The sequence below is a fragment of the Periplaneta americana genome, chromosome 8, assembly GCF_040183065.1.
Source record: "Periplaneta americana isolate PAMFEO1 chromosome 8, P.americana_PAMFEO1_priV1, whole genome shotgun sequence".
NCBI lineage: Eukaryota > Metazoa > Arthropoda > Insecta > Blattodea > Blattidae > Periplaneta > Periplaneta americana.
In genome coordinates, this window is record NC_091124.1 from 51,342,506 (window position 1) to 51,362,841 (window position 20,336).

A 20,336-nucleotide genomic window follows, 5' to 3' on the forward strand; every position below is an offset into this window, starting at 1 on the left:
AGTACTACCATTTGCCATCCAATGGCGCCAGTATATTACGCTATGCTAAAAGAAATTGTTTAGAATAGTTACTCTAGTATGAAAAACCTCCGGCAGACTGCACAATTGAACAGCTGGACAAACAGCTCAACAAAATATTTGAAAGAGTGGCGTGGTGGGGATGAGGAAAGAAATTACGAAGTTGTCAGTCCAGTTCTAGGCATAAATAAAGATTTACATCTGAATGAAGTTGAGTCTCTCTGTTAAATGACAAAGTTAATATGAATTAAATTACATCGACAATCCTGTTTTATTTGCATCAGTTGTGAGTGAAAATCTTGTATCAACGTGATTGTCGATAAGTGTTGTGGTTCGAAATGAATGAAGTAAAATATTTACAAACTAAAGCTTTGTGTTATGAAGACAGACTTTTAGCAAAGAAGTTACGCCTTTCTAAACCAGAAGTTATAGGTGAGTTTTTTACCTCCTGATTATTACTTATTTTTAAATATTTTTCTATTTTGTGCTCTACCTGGTCTTAATGTCAAAAACCGCCACTAGCAACCAGTAATATGATTAGATAGTACCATTCATTATTCTATATATTTGAAGAATTATACTGTATTCTATCGCTTATAAGACGATCTGTTCTTACGCAAAGTATGACAGTTTCATATAACCTACTGTTCTTAGATTATCAGATTTATTTACGAGGTTACCATAGACAAAATCTTAAATATAGTGTCACAGAAATGAAATATACCAGTTTGGCAGGTTGTCAGTGATATCTGTGATAGTTTTTACAATTGTTGCAACTGATAACTAGAGTCCGAAGATTTAGCACTATTTCTAGCCCGTAACGTGTAGCATTAGACTATGGCTGTGTCTCAAAGCTCAAGTCCATACTACACACTACTGACTAGCAACTAGGTGACTTGTGAACTACACACTAACTTAGGGAGCTTTGGAAATGTATGCTTGAAACATGGCCTTCTTCATAGATTATTTTTCTAAAAACCATGGCATCACGGTGCAGCACTAAATTAAGAAGGCAGTGTCGAAATGCAGTTTCATTACGAATTATGTGGAAAAGATGACTTAATATATTACAATAATGTTTAAAAGATTGTACAGAAGGTACTAACAATGTCAGTGTTCAAAGTTAACATGTTATTCTACATTATTTCACTTCCAAAGCATTTTCAGATTTCATAACCCCAATTGTTAATGAGGTATTCATGTTTGTTTAGTGATCAAGTCAACAATCAAGCAAGCATTTTCGTTTACTAGCTACTACGGACTTAATTACTATGCACTAAGTAGCTTTGGATCATAACTTCTGACGTCACATCCGGCTATTTAGTCAACAATCTAGTTCACTTCAGCTGAAAATGTAGCTTTGAGACACGGTCTTAGGCTGTGTCTCAAAGCTGAAGTCCATACTACACACTAGTGACTAGCAACTAGGTGACTTGTAAACTATACACTAGGGAGCTTTGCAAATGTATGCTTGAAACATGGCCTTCTTCATAGATTATTTTTCTAAAAACCATGACATTACGGTGCAGCACTAAATTAAGAAGGCAGTGTCCTAATGCAGTTTCATTACGAGTTATATGGAAAAGATAAGGGCTTAATATATTACAGTAATATTTAAAACATTGTACAGAAGGTACTAACAATATCAGTGTTCAAAGTTAACTTGTTATTCTACATTATATTTACATTATTTCGCTTCCAAAGCATTTTCAGATTTCATAACCCCATTTGCTGATGAGGTATCCATGTTTGTTTAGTGAACAAGTCGTCAATCAAGCAAGCATTTTCGTTGACTAGCTACTACGGACTTGATTGCTATGGACTATGTAGCTTTGGATCATGACTTCTGACGTCACATCCGGATATTTAGTCAACAATCTAGTTCACTTCAGCTGAAAATGTAGCTTTGAGACACGGCCTATGTTTATACTGCTGTGCCATGCAGTCAACTCACAAAAACATTCATGCACAGTAGGACCTCAAGCTCTAGGCTACTGACTGATATCAGATTTAGGTTACACGAAGAGTGACAAAATATATTTAATTATGAAATATCGAAAATGTGTGGGCCCATCCGCTTTGCGTAGTTATTGGAACCATAATTTATTATGCACATCACGAAACCTAATAATTTTCGATTAGATTCCATATTCTTCACAAAGTGGCCAGTATGTAAATATAACGTTTATTGAGATTTATGTAGATTGTCATACCTATACATAAACTCTGGTATAAGTAATATTTCAATATAATTATTGAGGAAAATGAGTGCGGCATATGTTGTCCGCAATAATGTTAATAAATATTATAATTGTCGTAACAATCTTACCTTAAATTAATACATATATATATACAATACAATGAGAGGAGTTCGGCCGGCACCGTGGATCGTGTCCCGGTATGGCTCAGATGGAAAGAGCGCTCAGTGCGCACAGCAGAGAGGTCCCGGGTTCGATTCCCGGTGCCGGAACGAATTTTTCTCAAATTAATAGAACCTTACCTTAACATGAAGCGCAATTGTTCCAATTTGCGAATCCATTGGTATGGCACCGAAATATTTTCCATTAAATTTATCATTTGGGAAGATAAAATGTGGCCTGTTGTCGTTCAGATCCACAACATTGATTTTCACCTGCAGACCAAACAGTTTAGTGTGAGTGGTTTGCCTCATTGGTGTGTAGATTTCTTTATTTCCTAATATATTAATTACATTACCACGATAATATTACAATAAGTTATGAATATATAGACAATGAAGGTATCAAAGATGAAAAAATGTATTGCTGTGGAGTAGAATGGGTGGACAGGAATGCTATGAGGTGAAATGGATTTTGAGAAATAGAGTAAATGGGTTTGGAGTTGATAGTGGGGAATGAATGGGATGGAATGCATAGGAAGGAATGGAATGGAATGCTTTGGAAGGAATGGAGTGGAATGCATTGGAAGGAATAGAATGAGGTGGAATGACTAGAGAGGAATGGATTGGGATGGAATTGATAAGGAGAAATGGATTGGGTGAAATGGATGAAGAGGGATGGATAGGAGTCAAATGGATGAAGAGGAATGGATTGGAGTGGCATTGATGGAGAGAAAAGGATTCGAGTGGAATGGGTGGAGAGGAATGGATTGGGGTGAAATGGATGGAGGGGAATGGATTGGGATTGAATGGATGGAGAGGAATGGATTGGAGTGGAATGGATTGTGGTGGAATGGATGGAGAGGAATGCATAAGGGTGAAATGGATTTAGAGAAATATGTTAGTGTAGAATGGATGGGGTGGATTAGATGGAGAGGAATGGATTGGAGTGGAATAGATGAAGAGGAATGGATTGGGGTGGAATAGATAAAGAGGAATGTATTGGGGTGGAATGGATGAAGCGAAATGGATTGTGTTGGAATGGATTGGGGTGGAATGGATTGAGAGCAATGGAATGAATGAAGAGAAATGGAACGGATGCAGAGGAATAGATTGGGGTGGAGAATGAATTGGGGTAGAGAGGAATGGAATGGATTGTGATGGAGAGGAATGAAATTTATGAAGAGGATTGGATTGTAGTGTAATGGATGGAGGGGAATGAATTGGGGTAGAATGGATTATTAGAAATGGATTGTTTTGGAATTGATTGAGGAGAATGAATTGTGGTGGAATGGATGGAGACGAATGGATTGTGGTAAAATGGATGGAGAGGAATGGATGAAGATGAATATATTGGGATGGAATGGATGGGAAGGAATAGATTGGTGTGGAATGCATTCGGGTGGAATGGATGAAGAGGAATGGATTGAATGGATAAAGAGGAATGAATTGGGATGGAATGGATGAAGAGGAATGGATTGGAATGGAATGGATTGGTTAGAAAGGAATGGGTGGAAATGAATGGATTGAGGTGGAATGGATCAAGAGGAATGGTTTGGGGTGGAATGGATGGAGAGGAATGGATTGGGGTGAAATGGAATGAATGGAAAGAAATAGAATTGATGGAGAGGAATAGATTGGGATAAAGGAGAATGAATTGGAGTAGAAAGAAATTTAATGGAGTGGAGAGGTATGGATTAGATGGAGAGGAGTTGATGTAGAGGAATGGATGAAATGGGGTGGAATGGATGGAGAGGAATGTAGTGGAAGTAATGGAATGAATTCATGAGGGATGAAAGACGATATGAGATGGATGCATGGGGGATGATTGTTGAATGAATGAAGTATAAAATAAATGTATGAGAATTGGATTGGCTGCAGAGGGGTGGATGGATGGATGAAATAGGATGAATACATGAGGTGTTGTTGGATGGTGGATGAAACTGGATGGATGACTGTGCAATAGCTGGGGTATTTTGTATGGGAAAAAGCACATAAAAGGATCTTTGATGAAAGAACTGGAAATGTTTTCCCCTTTGTAAATAAACAAAATTAAATCCCAGATAACATATTACCGTCACATTATATTAACATTAATACTTCAAAATTCAATTGGAAACATTTCTGTGCCCATGTGTTAGTTGTCGATACTGACAATAGGAATGACAATAAAATACTAATTCCACATAATAGTTGCCTATGTAGAATATTGCAGTACTACAGACAGCTAAATAAGTGAAGACATTAAAGAAAACTTATTTGCTTCCCCTTTCTAAAACTTACAAATATGCTGTGTATAGCGGAATATACTCACTGTTGCAGTGCTTCTTGTGGGATTTACAAGGCTTGATAACGTGTCCAGCTTTATTTCTATCTGATATTCACTTTTCTTCTCATGGTCTAAACTTCCTGATTTCAGTCTCAACTCACAGTTGCGATCCTCTGTGATGTTGGTGTAAAATAATCCTGCAATTTCAACTGAGAGTTAGTAACAGACTTCAGTTAATAACTTGACACGAATAATTAAAATTGCATTTATTACCTTCTTCGTTTCCTTTGATTATAACACAGTTCAGTGGGAAGACTTCCTGCTGTCCTCGTTTGTTTATAATTGTTAATGATTTAATGAATGTGTTTGCAGTTGCATTTTCTGGTATTTCTACAGTATAAGAAGTATCTGCAAATCCGATTCCTTGATCAGGTGGTACAGTGGCCACATGGCGTACATAAACATGTACTGATGTGACTGATGAAAGTTGGGGTTCTCCAAGATCGTATGCCTTCACAGCAATCTGTCACAAGAATTCAAAATTAAATTAAGCATGAAATCATTTATTTCTATACAGCTGTATTAAAATATAGACAAAAAGTTAGCGTTAAAAGTTATGTCACGTGAACAATGATGAAAAACATTAAACGTTGAAAAAAAAAAAAATGGAATAGTAAGCATCTAGAGGTTATTGAACAATGGCACATTTCAAAGTCTATTCTCAACCCGTTTGATTGCAGTACATTTGTTGAAATCACATCTTACTGTGTTATGAAAGAAATGATTTATTTATTTATTTATTTAGTTATGCACTCATTTATTTATTTATTCACTTTTTAATTTATTTATTCACTAATTCATTTATTTATTTATTCACACACTCATTCATTTAATCACTCACTCATTTATTTATTCACTCGCTCATACATTTATTTATTCACTCACTCACACATTTATTTATTCACTCACTCACTCATTTATTTATTTATTCATTCACTCACTCATTTATTTATTCACTAATTTATTTATTTATTCACTAATTCATTAATTTCTTTATTCAATAATTCATTCATTTATTTATTCACTAACTCATTTATTTATTCACTCGCTCATTTATTTATTTATTCACTAATCCATTCATTTCTTTATTCACTCACTTATCTATTTATTCACTCATTTATTTATTTATTTATTCACTCATTTATTTATTTATTCACTCATTTATTTATTCACTCACTCATTTATTTATTTATTCACTAATTCATTTATTTATCCACTCACATTTATTTATTTATTTATTTATTTATTCACTCATTTATTTATTCACTCGCTCATTTATTTATTTATTCACTAATTCATTCATTTATTTATTCACTCATCTATTTATTCATTTATTCACTTATTTATTTATTCATTCATTTATTCATTCACTCACTCATTTATTTATTCACTCGCTCATTTATTTATTTATTCACTAATTCATTCATTTATTTATTCACTCACTCATTTATTTATTTATTCACTAATTCATTTATTTATTTATTCACACACTCATTTATTTAATCACTCACACATTTATTTATTCACTCATTGATTTATTCTCTCACTCATTTATTTATTCACTCGCTCATTTATTTATTTATTCAGTAATTTATTTATGTATTTATTTATTCACACATTCATTTATTTAATCACTCACTCACTTATTTATTCACTCACTCACACATTTATTTATTTATTTACTTATACATTTATTTATTTATTCACTCACACATTTATTTATTTATTTATTCACTCATTTATTTATTCACAGACTCACTCATTTATTTATTTATTCACTCACTAACTCATTTATTTATCTATTCACTTATTTATTCACTCACTCATTTATTTATTTATTTATTTATTCACTAATTCATTTATTTATTTATTCACACACATTTATTTATTCACACACTCATTTATTTATTCACTAATTCATTTATTTATTTATTCACACACTCATTTATTTATTCACTAATTCATTTATTTATTTATTCACACACTCATTTATTTAATCACTTATTTATTTATTTATTCACTCACGCACACATTTATTTATTCACTCACTTTTTATTTATGTTTTCACTCATTTATTTATTTAGTCACTCGTTTATTTATTTATTTATTTATTTATTCACTCACTCACTCGTTTATTTATTTATTCACTCACTCATTTATTTATTCATTCATTCACTCACTCATTTATTTATTTATTCACTCAGTCATTTATTTATTTACTTATTCACTCATTCATTTATTTATTTATTCACTCACTCACTCATTTATTTGTCTGTTTTGTTTTGTTTGTTTTGGTTTGTTTGGTTTGTTTGTTTACCAGGGAAAAGCCCCAATTACAATAAACAGTACAAATATTTGCTTATAATATATACAAATGGAGGTAACTTGGAAAAAAAAAAGATAAAAACAGATACAAATGATATACTATAAACAATTTGCAGATTATTAACTCTTTAATTAATAATTATGTCCTTGTACAAAATATTATATCAGAGACGTTAGTTTTTCAGCCTAAAATCTACTTGTTTCGACCTTTTTCAGAACAGTATGAAATTCATATAAAAATGAAATTAATTAATTATCTGACTGCATAAAAAGTCATACCTCATATTCTGTAGTTGTTTCCTTACGGAGATCATCCCTGACTTGAATGACACCAGTGTCAGGATCAATTTGGAAGTACTTCTGAGCCTTTCCTCGGCCAATGAGTTCATAACGAACCTGAAAGTAATTTTAATTAATTTTCGCTATACTGGAGAATTAGCACGGTCACTTTGAACCGTGCCGTTACGTTTACCACCAAATTTAAGTAAATACACAATGTCACCAACATAAGAACATGACGTTGGTGTGTGGCGTAGTTGACGGGAGAAATTTTCTCTCTCTCTGTCTACCTCCTTCGTTCTGAACATTATTGAGAGATAGCACCACTGTTAGCGACAATGTGTATTTGCGTAAATATTGCGAGTAAATTATGACGAGTGCCTTAGATGAGAGGCTCGGGACAGAAACAGTTTTGCTGTAGCGCATGCGCGGACCTCTCATGCAGTGGGAGCGTGATCCTTACTTGAATTTATTTTTGCGTGTAATTGCAGATTAAATGATTGAGATCCCTTCTTGCTCCGGTTACAGGCCTTGTATTTACGAAGGTTATGTTATGTTAGATTAGCTTAGATTAGCTTAGGTTAGGTTAGATTAGCTTTGGTTAGGTTAGATTAGCTTTGGTTAGGTTAGATTAGTTTTGGTTAGGTTAGCTTAGCTTTGGTTAGGTTAGGTTAGCTTTGGTTAGGTTAGCTTTGGTTAGGTTAGCTTGATTTGATTCGTCCATGTAGTAGTTAAAATTATATAATATGACAGTTTTTGATTCGTAATATTGTTAAAAAATAATAGGCCTGTAATGAAAGCGGTGAATAATTTCATGGTCCTTAAATATTTTTTTTCGTAAAAGGCTAGGTATTTTTATATAGGCCAGAAATAAAACAGCAACGCCGTCATAATTACGTACTTTACGCTTTGGCGAACATTAACTGGAAATTTACTTTCCGTCATTTTAATTGTATTCCGTAAAACACACCTTTTTTCCTGTTAATTTCCTTGTGATAACCTAGTTTATTATCTTATTACATCTTCATTTTCTTTTAATGCATTCAAAAAACCGCCGTTGTACTACATAAAACCTTGAACTTGACTAATGGAGTGAATTATTTAAGAATATAGTCGCGAATTTGACTACCACCATTTCGATTATATTTTGTTTGATACGGCTCGGTACGGCCCGGTGACTAGTGGCCAGCGAGTAGAGTCGACTATCGATATTGGTCTGCCGTGCGTATTATCCAGTTGTTCCTTAATTTTATTATATTCCATAGATTTTATATCAGCATTGTTGTTGTAGGCCTATTTGCGTGTTTTCTCATCGTTACTATTTATTTCAACTCCAGATTATCTACGAGTACACTTATTCTACTGTTACTTTACCTTATATTTCTAAGTTACTCTTAGTTTTATAAAAATTAATATTAATCTACAATATATAATGAAGTTACGCTAAGGGGTGTTCGGGTTAGTCAGTCGCTTGCATTCAGAGCGATCGGATGTCACGCATGCAGTAGAGCGGTGTGTTTCCAGTACAGTTAAGCTGTACTGCATTCCTTTACTTACCGCTCGCTCTTATCTCTACTCCGGAACTCTCCCCACTCATCCTATTACTTTCCCTCTTTCTCGTCGCCGAGCTGTCAGGACTAAATAATCGGTCTGTACGTTATTATGACAGTTACATCAAGGTCTTTCCTTGTACTCACCTTGTTACCTGGAGACGTTCCATCAGAATCTGTTGCTATCAACGTAGTGACAGTTGTACCAATAGGCACGTCATCATCCAATGTGACTGGACGAGGGACAGTTGTAAATACAGGAGGAATATCATTTCGGTCCTGGAAACAAGAAATATAGTGATAAGAATACATTACAGCTGGGGGTATCGATAGTGATTTAAATAATAGAAATTGCCGCATACGCGAGAACCACATTTGAAATAGTGTTTTCAAAAAATAAATTTTTATACGGTATGGGAAACATAAAACACAAAAAAAATATCATTTTTTTTAATAACGAAAAGAAAAAAATATATATTCTGAAGAAGAATTAGTGGAACGTCACATATTCTGTTGTTGAAACAAATATACTCGTAATTATTCATTTATTTACATATTTATTTAATTTACTTGCTTATTTAGTTCTTTGTTTGTTTTTTCTTGTTTTAATTTACATATTTTTGGTTTGCTTTGTTTTTAAATTGTTTACCTATATTTTTAATTATTTACTTGCTCGTTTTAATTTATGTTAATCTGTTTTATTTCTTACTTATCCATTTTTGGTATTACTAGACATACTTATTTTACAGAATAATCATGGTTCAACTAACCAAGACGTTAACAATGACTCTTGTTGTTGCTCCAGGGCCTGTTCCTTGGTTCTCCAACGTTCCCACCACCAAGATATATTGACTCTCTTTCTCATAATCCAGTCCCCTTGTGGTAGTAATAATTCCAGTCTTGGGATCTATATGGAACAGTTCTGTAGATCCTTGTTTGATGACGTATGTTATTCTTTGATTTGTGTCTGGATCATCAGCCTGTTGGGAGAAACTACGTTTAAGATCTCTTTTCTAGAAGCACACACAAATGCCAAATGTCATTATGTATTCATACATATGCTTACTCGAGAAACATTTAAATCTCTTTATGTTGAATAAAGGATAGACAGCTCTCTGTCACTCAGAATGTATATATGTTGCTAATAATTATCCCGTTATGGAATCTCGGGTAATAAAAATAAAAGGTTTTACAGTAAAAATTGAAATAGAATAGAACATTCAAAATCTTTACAGTTATCTAATTAATAAAGTAAAACATATTAGTACATTATGCAACGAGCCTATAATGGTAATAATTAAGACGCAAGTATGTTTGTTTATGAAACGAGCGCAAGCGAGTTTCATAATTTTCATACGAGCGTCTTAATTACCATTATAGGCAAGTTTCATACGACTTTTTATGCTCGACCACATTTCTAACTTGAAATTATTCAGAAGTATTCATGTTATGGTTATGTAAGTGAGGAGTGAACTGACCTGAATTGTGAGATGTGCGCAGAAGCGAAAGTATTGATTTTTTCCGAAACACGAATGTCATTGACCTTGATATAATCTAGAGAATAACATGAAGATTAGGCTTGATATAACCTGGAAATGTATTTAGAATTGAAAAACGAGATGACAAATTGAATTTATTTGAATATTATTTACAATTAACGCTAATTATTATAGTAACAGAACATAACATTCTGCGACAGTATTGGATTTCCAGCCTCCGTGACTTTTCGCTAATTGTCTTTCGATTGCATATCCGAGAATAATCGATACTTGCGGTTTTACAATGGTAAATCAGTACAAAGGTGATTTTTCATTGGCTAAACAACTGAATTATAATGAATAGGTGTACTTTAATGAGGTGCATTAAAGGGCTACTACCAGGTGTATAATTACTACATTTCGGCATGGTCGAGCATAAAAAATAATAAAAATGTTATCATAATATTTAATGATAAAACACACATGTTTAAGTCAATAATACAGTGTTCATTGATTTGATGAAATACATTAAAGGTGATATGTTACAGTTATAACATAGTGTTCATACAACTGTAACATATCACCTTTAATGTATTTCATGTTACCATAATGTTTTTTTACTTGGTTATTTAACGACTCTGTATCAACTACAAGATTATTTAGCGTTGATGGAATTGGTGATAGCGAGATGAGGTCGAGGATTCGCCATAGGTCACCTGACATTTGCCTTACGGTTGGGGAAAACGTCGCAAAGAACCTAACCAGATAGTCAGACCAAGCGGGAAACGAACCCGCGCCCGAGCGCAACTCTGGATCGACAGGCAAGCGCCTTAGCCGACTGAGTTGTGCCGGTGGTTTCATAATGCTGTTTCTTCATTCTTCTATGGACACTTTGAAGATCAATGCAGTTCAGTGCTCGAGTGAGTTTGTTCTTTTTTCTTTTTGAAACAATGTTAGTATTTATTAAATTAAGTTAAAATAATTAAACTACAGTAGTTAAGATATAAAATAAAACTATAGTCGCGACGCTGTTATTCCCGGCGTTACTCCTCCTCTTTGCTTACGCCTTAGGAAGTGAAGGCTCTATAAAGTCTAGGTAGGTAGTATCGTTCGCCATTTTTGTTCTTTCGTTGCCGAGCTACTAGACGAGGAATCTATTTGCCACACCGTTAAACATTATCATGTCGTAGCTCCTATGATAATAAATCAACGCACTGTAATTCAGCAAATAATTGAGCGGCAAATAACGTCTTCGTGGGCTTTCTGCGAACGCCAACGAAAGAGCCAAAATGGCGGGCGATTATATTAAGTATTTATCGAGCCTTAAGAAATGAATAACGTCTTCCTCAGCGAATCTCAAGACGCACACGTTTAAATGCAGCCGACCTGCAACGCGATTGGCTGTCGGAAATTAGAGCGACGGGACTATAGATATTCAACATTACCGGGTTACGAATAGCTAACTTCGGAATCATTGTTACATCTTCCAACAAAACCTTACATCTCCACTTAAAAGGAGATATAATAGGAAAATAACACCTTTTACTATGGAATTTGTTTCGTTTATGATGTGTGGACGTTTCTAGCTGCATAAAAACAGCAAATAAAGTAAAACTCGGGTATGGAAGTGATTTCAGTTCTTAACATAGTTTACGTATGTGATTGATGAATGAAATATTGTAAGAGCCATACCTTCACTTGGGTAACAATATAGTCTGGCATGTTTTCTGGTACTTGTGCCTCGTAGCTTGTCAGGTGAAATATTGGTAACTCATCGTCCATGTCTACAACTTCTACAGTAACTGTGGCAGTTGCTAAGCGAGGATCAGGGGCTCCATCTTTCGCCGTCACTACAAACCTGTATTCCTGTAGAAAATATACAAAAATTGTATTCAGAAACAGTTGTCACAAGTTAATATTTTTATTCCATATTCAATTAATCGAATGTTGTGAATATTGATAGTGGCAGTTCTGCCTTCAGTAAAATAATGTGAATTGTAGTTAGTTCTGCTTCTAGAAAAACAAATAAATTTCAATAATTACAACTCTGCTTAAAAAACAACAATTTGAATAGCAACAGTTCTATCTTAAGGGTTTTAAGTAAGGGCGTCACTGGACTTAATCATTTTCTCTGTTTGAAATTTGGTCTTATTATAACAACGTAGTATAAAATAACAAAGGGGAAAATACTTGGACTTAATAAAGATGAATTAGCCTACTACAGAAAGAGAGAGAGAGAGAGAGAGAGAGAGAGAGAGAGAGAGAGAGAGAGGCAGCATTGTTAAGATTTTTTACTGCACATTATTTTGACGGAATACATAAAAACAATTCAGTTTGTTAAAGCAGTAATCATACATTTATGAGATGAAAAAAATAAGATAAAAACAAAAATTATTGTAAGTTGGAAAGTAAATGAGGGAAATAGCTTACGTAGAAGAACAAACTTAAAAAGCATTAGGTGAAATATGGTGGCCTGTGGTTATATCATAAAATCTTCTTATATAATTAGAGTTAATCTATTTAGGCCTATAAATGTAGCTAAATTCTTGGATTTTTTGAAGTGTGTATTAATGCAATGCAAAATATTATTTAAATTTTGAATATACTCATAGTTAGCAATCTACATTCTCCAATTATTATTTGCAGTTACTTAACAAGCCTACAGTATTGAATAATGTAATTTATTATATCATAACTTTCCTTCTTCATTTTATTTTATTTTATTTTTTACAAAGTTAATCTTTAATAACAAATTATGCTGATATTTCTATTCATCCTGGTTATGCCTAAATGTTAGCATTTTGTAGACATTTCAATATAAATAATGAAATAGTAACTACCCAAGGAGCCAAAAATATAATCAGAAATCTACATAGCTTTCAGAAAACCATAGTATTTCAATGGATTCCCTCATATATTGGAATAATGGAAATCTAGACAGCTTTAAGAAAACCCTAGTATTTCAATGGATTTCCTCATATGTTGGAATAATGGAAATCTACACAGCTTTCAGAAAACCCTAGTATTTCAATGGATTTCCTCATATGTTGGAATAATGGAAATCTATAAAGCTTTCAGAAAACCCTAGTATTTCAATGGATTTCCTCATATGTTGGAATAATGGAAATCTACACAGCTTTCAGAAAACCACAGTATTTCAATGGATTCCCTCATATGTTGGAATAATGGAAATCGACACAGCTTTCAGAAAACCATAGTATTTCAATGGATTTCCTCATATGTTGGAATAATGGAAATCTATAAAGCTTTCAGAAAACCCTAGTATTTCAATGGATTTCCTCATATGTTGGAATAATGGAAATCGACACAGCTTTCAGAAAACCATAGTATTTCAATGGATTTTCTCATATGTTGGAATAATGGAAATCTATAAAGCTTTCAGAAAACCCTAGTATTTCAATGGATTCCCTCATATGTTGGTATAATGGAAATCTACACAGCTTTCAGAAAACCACAGTATTTCAGTGGATCCCTCATATGTTGGAATAATGTAAATCAACACAGCTTTCAGAAAATCATAGTATTTCAATGGATTCCCTCATATGTTGGAATAATGTAAATCTACACAGCTTTCAGAAAACCATAGTATTTCAATGGATTCCCTCATATGTTGGAATAATGGGCAGACCAAGTGACCAAGAAGGGAATTACCACAATTAATAAAGGCACCTGACAAGAACATCATAAGACAACGAATAAAATAAAGAGCTACTGATTTTTTCAAAAAGTAAATAAAACAACTGGCAGTAGACAAACCATAGGTAAATCGCCAAAACTGGAAGAAATAAAAGAAAAAACAGACGGGGAGCAACCACAACTTTCAAACTAACAGCACGACAATATTGATTAGACATACAATTTTATAAAATAGGCACTTATACAGAAATCTGTATCATCTATGGGGAAGATAATAGCAGGCACTTAATACAACGTAAAAACACTGAATAAAGATCTTCAAGAGATAAAATCTCCAACACTATCCTTACAAGAATAAAAAAAAATATATTTCTATTGATAGTTGATTAATGCAACACATCAACAAGATTATTACGTACCCTCTGTTTCTCATAGTCGAGTGCTACTTTAGTTCGTATTTCACCAGTCATAGCATCAATGCCGAACGGAATGTCTTCAGGAACAGAGTAATAAATGACTGCATTCTGTCCTTCGTCTGCATCTACAGCATGCACGTTTCCAACCTTCTTATTGGCTTCTCCTTCAGGTACTCGGAACACATATGGCAAGTCTGTGAATTCTGGATTCTTGTCGTTAATGTCCGTTACTTTGATGTTGACTGTTGCAGTACTGGACAATCCACCAGTGTCTTCTGCTTTTATTATCTGTCAGAATATATTAAGAACGATATTATTTTTTTAGAGATATTAAGGACAATTTCATAACCTAATTACTTTCAGTCTTTAACAGACGCGTATGCAGTTCTTTATTCTTTTATGTACATTACAAACGCAGAAGTAACTACAAAGTATTCACGTATTAATATGGTACAGATTTTATAAATATTGCTATACCATACTCTGAACTAGGGATTTCAAACTACCTAATTACAAAAGGAATTTTGAGAAGTCACTAACTTACTAGTTTGCCTGGAAAATTACTATCATTAATATTTGTTAATGCTTCATATAAACATTTATTATTATTATTATTATTATTATTATTATTATTATTATTATTATTATTATTGCAATAGCAATGGAAGTGAATAATAATAATAATAATAATAATAATAATAATAATAATAATAATAATAATAATAATACTTACTACTTACTGGCTTTTAAGGAACCCGGAGGTTCATTGCCGCCCTCACATAAGCCCGCCATTGGTCCCTATCCTGAGCAAGATTAATCCAGTCCCTACCATCATATCCCACCTCCCTCAAATCCATTTTAATATTATCTTCCCATCTACGTCTCGGCCTCCCCAAAGGTCTTTTCCCCTCTGGCCTTCAAACTAACACTCTATATGCATTTCTGGATTCGCCCATACGTGCTACATGCCCTGCCCATCTCAAACGTCTGGATTTAATGTTCCTAATTATGTCAGGTGAAGGATACAATGCATTGTGTAACTTTCTCCATTCTCCTGTAACTTCATCTCTCTTAGCCCCAAATATTTTCCTAAGAACCTTATTCTCATAAACCCTCAATCTCTGTTCCTCTCTCAAAGTGAGAGTCCAAGTTTCACAGCCATACAGAACAACCGGTAATATAACTGTTTTATAAATTCTAACTTTCAGATTTTTTTACAGCAGACTAGATGACAAAAGCTTCTCAACCGAATAATAACAGGCATTTCCCATATTTTCTGCGTTTAATTTCCTCCCGAGTGTCATTTATATTTGTTACTGTTGCTCCAAGATATTTGAATTTTTCCACCTCTTCGAAGGATAAATCTCCAACTTTTATAGTTCCATTTCGTACAATATTCTGATCACATAATAATAATAATAATAATAATAATAATAATAATAATAATAATAATAATAATAATAATTACAGAACTCTCCTCTGAATGTGTAAACTTTGCTGAGGGTTTATTTTTGCATTTTTTTTATATTGCTGCTCTTATTGCCCGTGTTGAAAACTTCTTTCTCTTGCTAAAATGCAGAGGTTTAAAGAAGGGACTGATGAAATGTTGAATCTTTGAAAGGTTTTGCACTTGTTAAATTCAATTTCTAATACCGGTATTTCAATTTCAAGAATTTATACAATTAGAAATAAAGAAGTGTATAATATTATTTGTATACATATGAAGTCAAATTAGTATAATCCCTATGTTACTACTCAGTGACTTATGCAGTAGATAGGGAAAGTAACTGATCACCCTACTTCATTATCTATGCCTTAACTGCCTCATGAGTGATACTAAACTACAATAATGATATTGACCAACAGAAAGGACTTTTGTAGGTACACAGAAATGAAATTAAAGTGGAGGTTATGTTAAGATAAATTTGGACAGCTCTACAAAAGTTTTTAAATACAGTATACTATACTATCTGATGAAGAAAGAAACCTGTTTAAGTCACTTGATAAATATGTAATTAAGTAGTAAAATATTAATATGCACTGTAAATTATTGTATGAATATTCTAGCACTTTCTTTCTTGCCAACAGTCTCGATCGATAGGTCTATAATGCATTTGACACGAAATGTCTTCATTTTGATGAGTGAAATATGATGGGTGCTGTCAATTTTGGTGAATCAAACCACAATATGGTAACTCTACTTTAAACACAACTGATATAGCTAGAGAATTGGCACTTCCAACTAGAGATTTGATTTCAAGACCTGAATTATTCAGTTTTTTCAACCATAATGTTGTCACTTTTTCCATAATTTACATTCACTTGTAACTGTAGAAATATTTGTAATATGTGCCTATTCGTTCGAGTCTTTACGAATGGCACAATGAGAACTGACATATTATAAACTAAATGAACACACTTTTGAATTTATTGTACTTACCAGCTGATATCTCGTCAGATCCTCTCGGTCCAGTTTCCTGATCACAGTTATAATCCCTGTTTTATCTCCTATTGCAAATTGTCTGAGATCATTGCCAGATATGATGGAGTATGTAACAGGATCGTTCTCTGGATCCACAGCCTAGAGAAAAATAAAACGCAATTATAAATTCCTTTTACACTTTATGCTATATAAAAATACCAGTTGTTCAGATTATTATCTTTTAGGTCTATTCCTACAGTGAATATATAAACTTCACAGTCATAATATCTTTAATTTATTTTTTAATTCGTTGTTGACTAAAAAGAAAGTGGATTTGTTTATGCCTTGTCTGTACTTTTGCTAAATTACTTTTATTTTTATTAGGATATTAATCATAATGAAATTACTCGAAAAATATAGCATAATGTTTAAATATTCTAATTCTCTGTCAAACCGCATTTTTACATTTCAGATGTTATTGTTTCATACTGTTACATGTTGTAGAATACAATTATATTAAAACTACAATGTTTTAGTTATCAATGAATTTAGAGAATGCAATTATACATCTTGATTACACAACTTTTAGCACTGTGTCACTTCGGAATATGTATGATAAGACTTTCTTGTGTTAAATTCTAACGTACCTTGTTTACATGTTTCGACCTTTTATGGGTCATCCTCAGAACTGGTCGTTGTTGGTCTTGGCGTCTCTTGTTTTGTTTCCTGTGAGGGTGTGTTCGTGTGGTGTAATGTAGAGTCAATTTCAGAACACACACACTCTTTGACTCTACATTACACCACACGAACACACCCTCACAGGAAACAAAACAAGAGGCGCCAAAACCAACAGCGTCCAGTTCTGAGGATGACCCATAAAAGGTCGAAACATGTAAAAAAGGTACGTTAGAATTTAACACAAGAAAGTCTTATCATACATATTCCGAAGAATGCAATTGATATTAGTTTAAACGGATCTAGATATTATACTAACAATATGAACTGTAATTTATTCACTTACAGTAATAGTGGTTACTGTTGAGTTGATGGAAGCTCCTTCACTCACTTGCACCTCATAAACCGGTTTATCAAACACAGGACCCCTTGTGTTTGGACCTGGTATAACTGTCACCTCGACTATCGTATGAGAATACTTTCCACCACTATCTGTAGCCTGTAAAAGAGTTATTTTATTTTATCACATATATATAGTGAAATATTTCTTATTTCTTACATAATAAATTGGTATCAAATTTAATACTGTTTGTTATTACAAAGATTTCAATTTCATCTAGTAATTGTGATTGAGGAACAAAGATACCGGTATTAGACTAACTATAAGGAAGTAAGAAAAATATTGTAATATGCAGAGAAGTACATGTTTTCATTATCTGTGGTACCGAGAAACTGATTATGGGCATGCTTTTTGTCCCTTCTTATGTGTAAAATTGGACGAATTTTGTTCCTGTGCAGTACCTAACCAAGAATTATGAACATGAAATAGGCTTAACCAAAAAAAGTATAATTTATTAAAAATAAAAATTGATAATTAATCTTCTTTTAAAATATTTAGTTACACGAGATGAAATGACAAGTAGAATGCTGTAGACCAAAGATAGTTTCAGATGGATTGAATATTTCTGCAGAACTGTGTGTCCAACTACTATTTTTCTCACGGTATATGGCATTCAAATCATTCTACCTACAGTATATGATGATATTTTTTTCCCGTTCTTAACTGTAAATGAGCACAAAAGCTACTTAGGTGTAATTTTTCTGATATTTTGTATATTCGATTCCCTAACCGTTTCAAATGTATATCATTTTACCTTTTAGGTGTGTTTCCAAATTATATGTAATACGCTTTGTCAAATCTGGCAACCTTTTCATAAGGGAAGGTAAATTTATTATTATTATTAGAAATATGGGACTTTATATAACATTCAAATCAATGTGTTCTTACAGAAATACAGTTAAAAATACTTATTTTTTATGCTGAACACTTTTCTTCTAGTGTCGCAGTGAATCAAATAAATCTACCTTCCAGCATATTATGAATATATATTTATTATTTCCAGCACATAATTGACTTACCTGAACAGTTATGCTATATTGTTCTCCAGCATTTAACCTTCCAATTGTTTCAATTACACCAGTTTTAGGGTCAATTTTAAACTTTTGTCCTCCATTATTCGAAATATGGTAAATGCTGTAAGTGATTTCTGCATTTTTTCCTAAATCTGCATCTGTGGCTTCCACCTGGTAGGAAAAAAATAAGTCATTGCATGAGTTTCGGTATTATAATAAAATATACTTGTTATTTATGATCCAGCTCTGTAAATTAATGGTTTATTCTACCATTGTGGTCTTGGAAAATACATATAGAACTTATTGTTTCATGACGTTATTTTCTTATACAACTTGAATGTCTCACTATTTCAGTCTGCCTCTTTTATATAGGTCAATTTATAGCCCTCATTATAAGACAGAGCAACAAAATTAGAAATTTCAGTTTGTTTTAACAACTTCATGTTTTTAGTTTCACTTCTGCAAAATATGGAAGTAATTAAAAAAAACCGCAAGAAGGGAAAGTTTAAAACTGAAATATAAATATATGAAGTGTCCACGGAAAGAACATGCTAAGCCACATTGTGTTGATTTTTGTTTCTTGGTCCCATCTGCCAGCTCATAAAGTAAACTATCCTTCTAGTGAATCAGAATGGTAAAAAGCCAGAACGTAACGTGGTGAATTAAATTAAATGAGATGTAAATACATATCGTCTTATGGGTGTATTAAGGTTAAGAAATGATTCCTGAAAAATTTAAGAAAAGTGTTAATACTTGCAGAAGTACACAAATCTGGCTTTCAGGTAGTAGCTCCCTGTAAAGCAGGGTTGAATAATTGAATGTCACAATTTAAGTCGCACAGTATTTGTGTGCACTCAAAGTAGGGTTCTGGCATTTTGTCAGCCCATTTGAGTTGTGTTAATATAAAGATAAAATTGTGACGGTGTCGTGTATAGTTCCTGGGGTAGCTCAGTCGGGAGAGCATTCGTGCGCTAAACGAAGGGTCCCGGGTTCGATGCCCAGCCCCGGAACAATTTTTTCTTGAAATTATTCACTTACAGAAGAGTTTTAGAATTATTATACAGTTATCAACACTACATCATTTCGATCATTACCATACTAGTCGTTTTCTTGCGTTAACATAAATTTCTTTGATATGTAGATTAACACTTAAGTACTCGCGAACTATTTTGTGACATTAGTACTCGCATGGGGGTCACAGAGACCCTCAAACAAAAATACGAATTAAAATATAAAATTCATAGTTCCACGTAAACTTTCTAGCTCATATGGGTAATTACTTGCCAAAATGTTCTTAAGTAATAATTTGCATGTATATACATCACAAACGTAACACTGTAATACAGTGAAACCTGTTCAAGACGGAAGTGAAATGGTGCTAATTTTTTTTCCGTTGTGGACAGGTTTCCGTATTATTC

At 33.1% G+C, this 20,336-nt stretch overlaps 1 protein-coding gene across 3 annotated transcripts in view; it reads right to left on the reverse strand.

Annotated features, from left to right (window-relative positions):
• Window positions 1-20,336, reverse strand: part of Cad99C (cadherin 99C) — a 466,185-nt gene that overhangs the window by 21,487 nt on the left and 424,362 nt on the right. For all 3 annotated transcript variants that reach the window (XM_069832876.1, XM_069832877.1, XM_069832878.1), the window contains 11 exons: window positions 18,925-19,089; window positions 17,852-18,004; window positions 16,849-16,989; window positions 14,412-14,696; window positions 12,028-12,201; window positions 9,628-9,837; window positions 9,005-9,136; window positions 7,308-7,424; window positions 4,917-5,166; window positions 4,689-4,840; window positions 2,519-2,650 (listed from right to left, as the gene is read on the reverse strand). In XM_069832876.1, coding sequence (XP_069688977.1) covers window positions 2,519-2,650; window positions 4,689-4,840; window positions 4,917-5,166; window positions 7,308-7,424; window positions 9,005-9,136; window positions 9,628-9,837; window positions 12,028-12,201; window positions 14,412-14,696; window positions 16,849-16,989; window positions 17,852-18,004; window positions 18,925-19,089 — 1,911 coding nt within the window. The remainder of the gene's footprint in view (window positions 1-2,518; window positions 2,651-4,688; window positions 4,841-4,916; window positions 5,167-7,307; window positions 7,425-9,004; window positions 9,137-9,627; window positions 9,838-12,027; window positions 12,202-14,411; window positions 14,697-16,848; window positions 16,990-17,851; window positions 18,005-18,924; window positions 19,090-20,336) is intronic.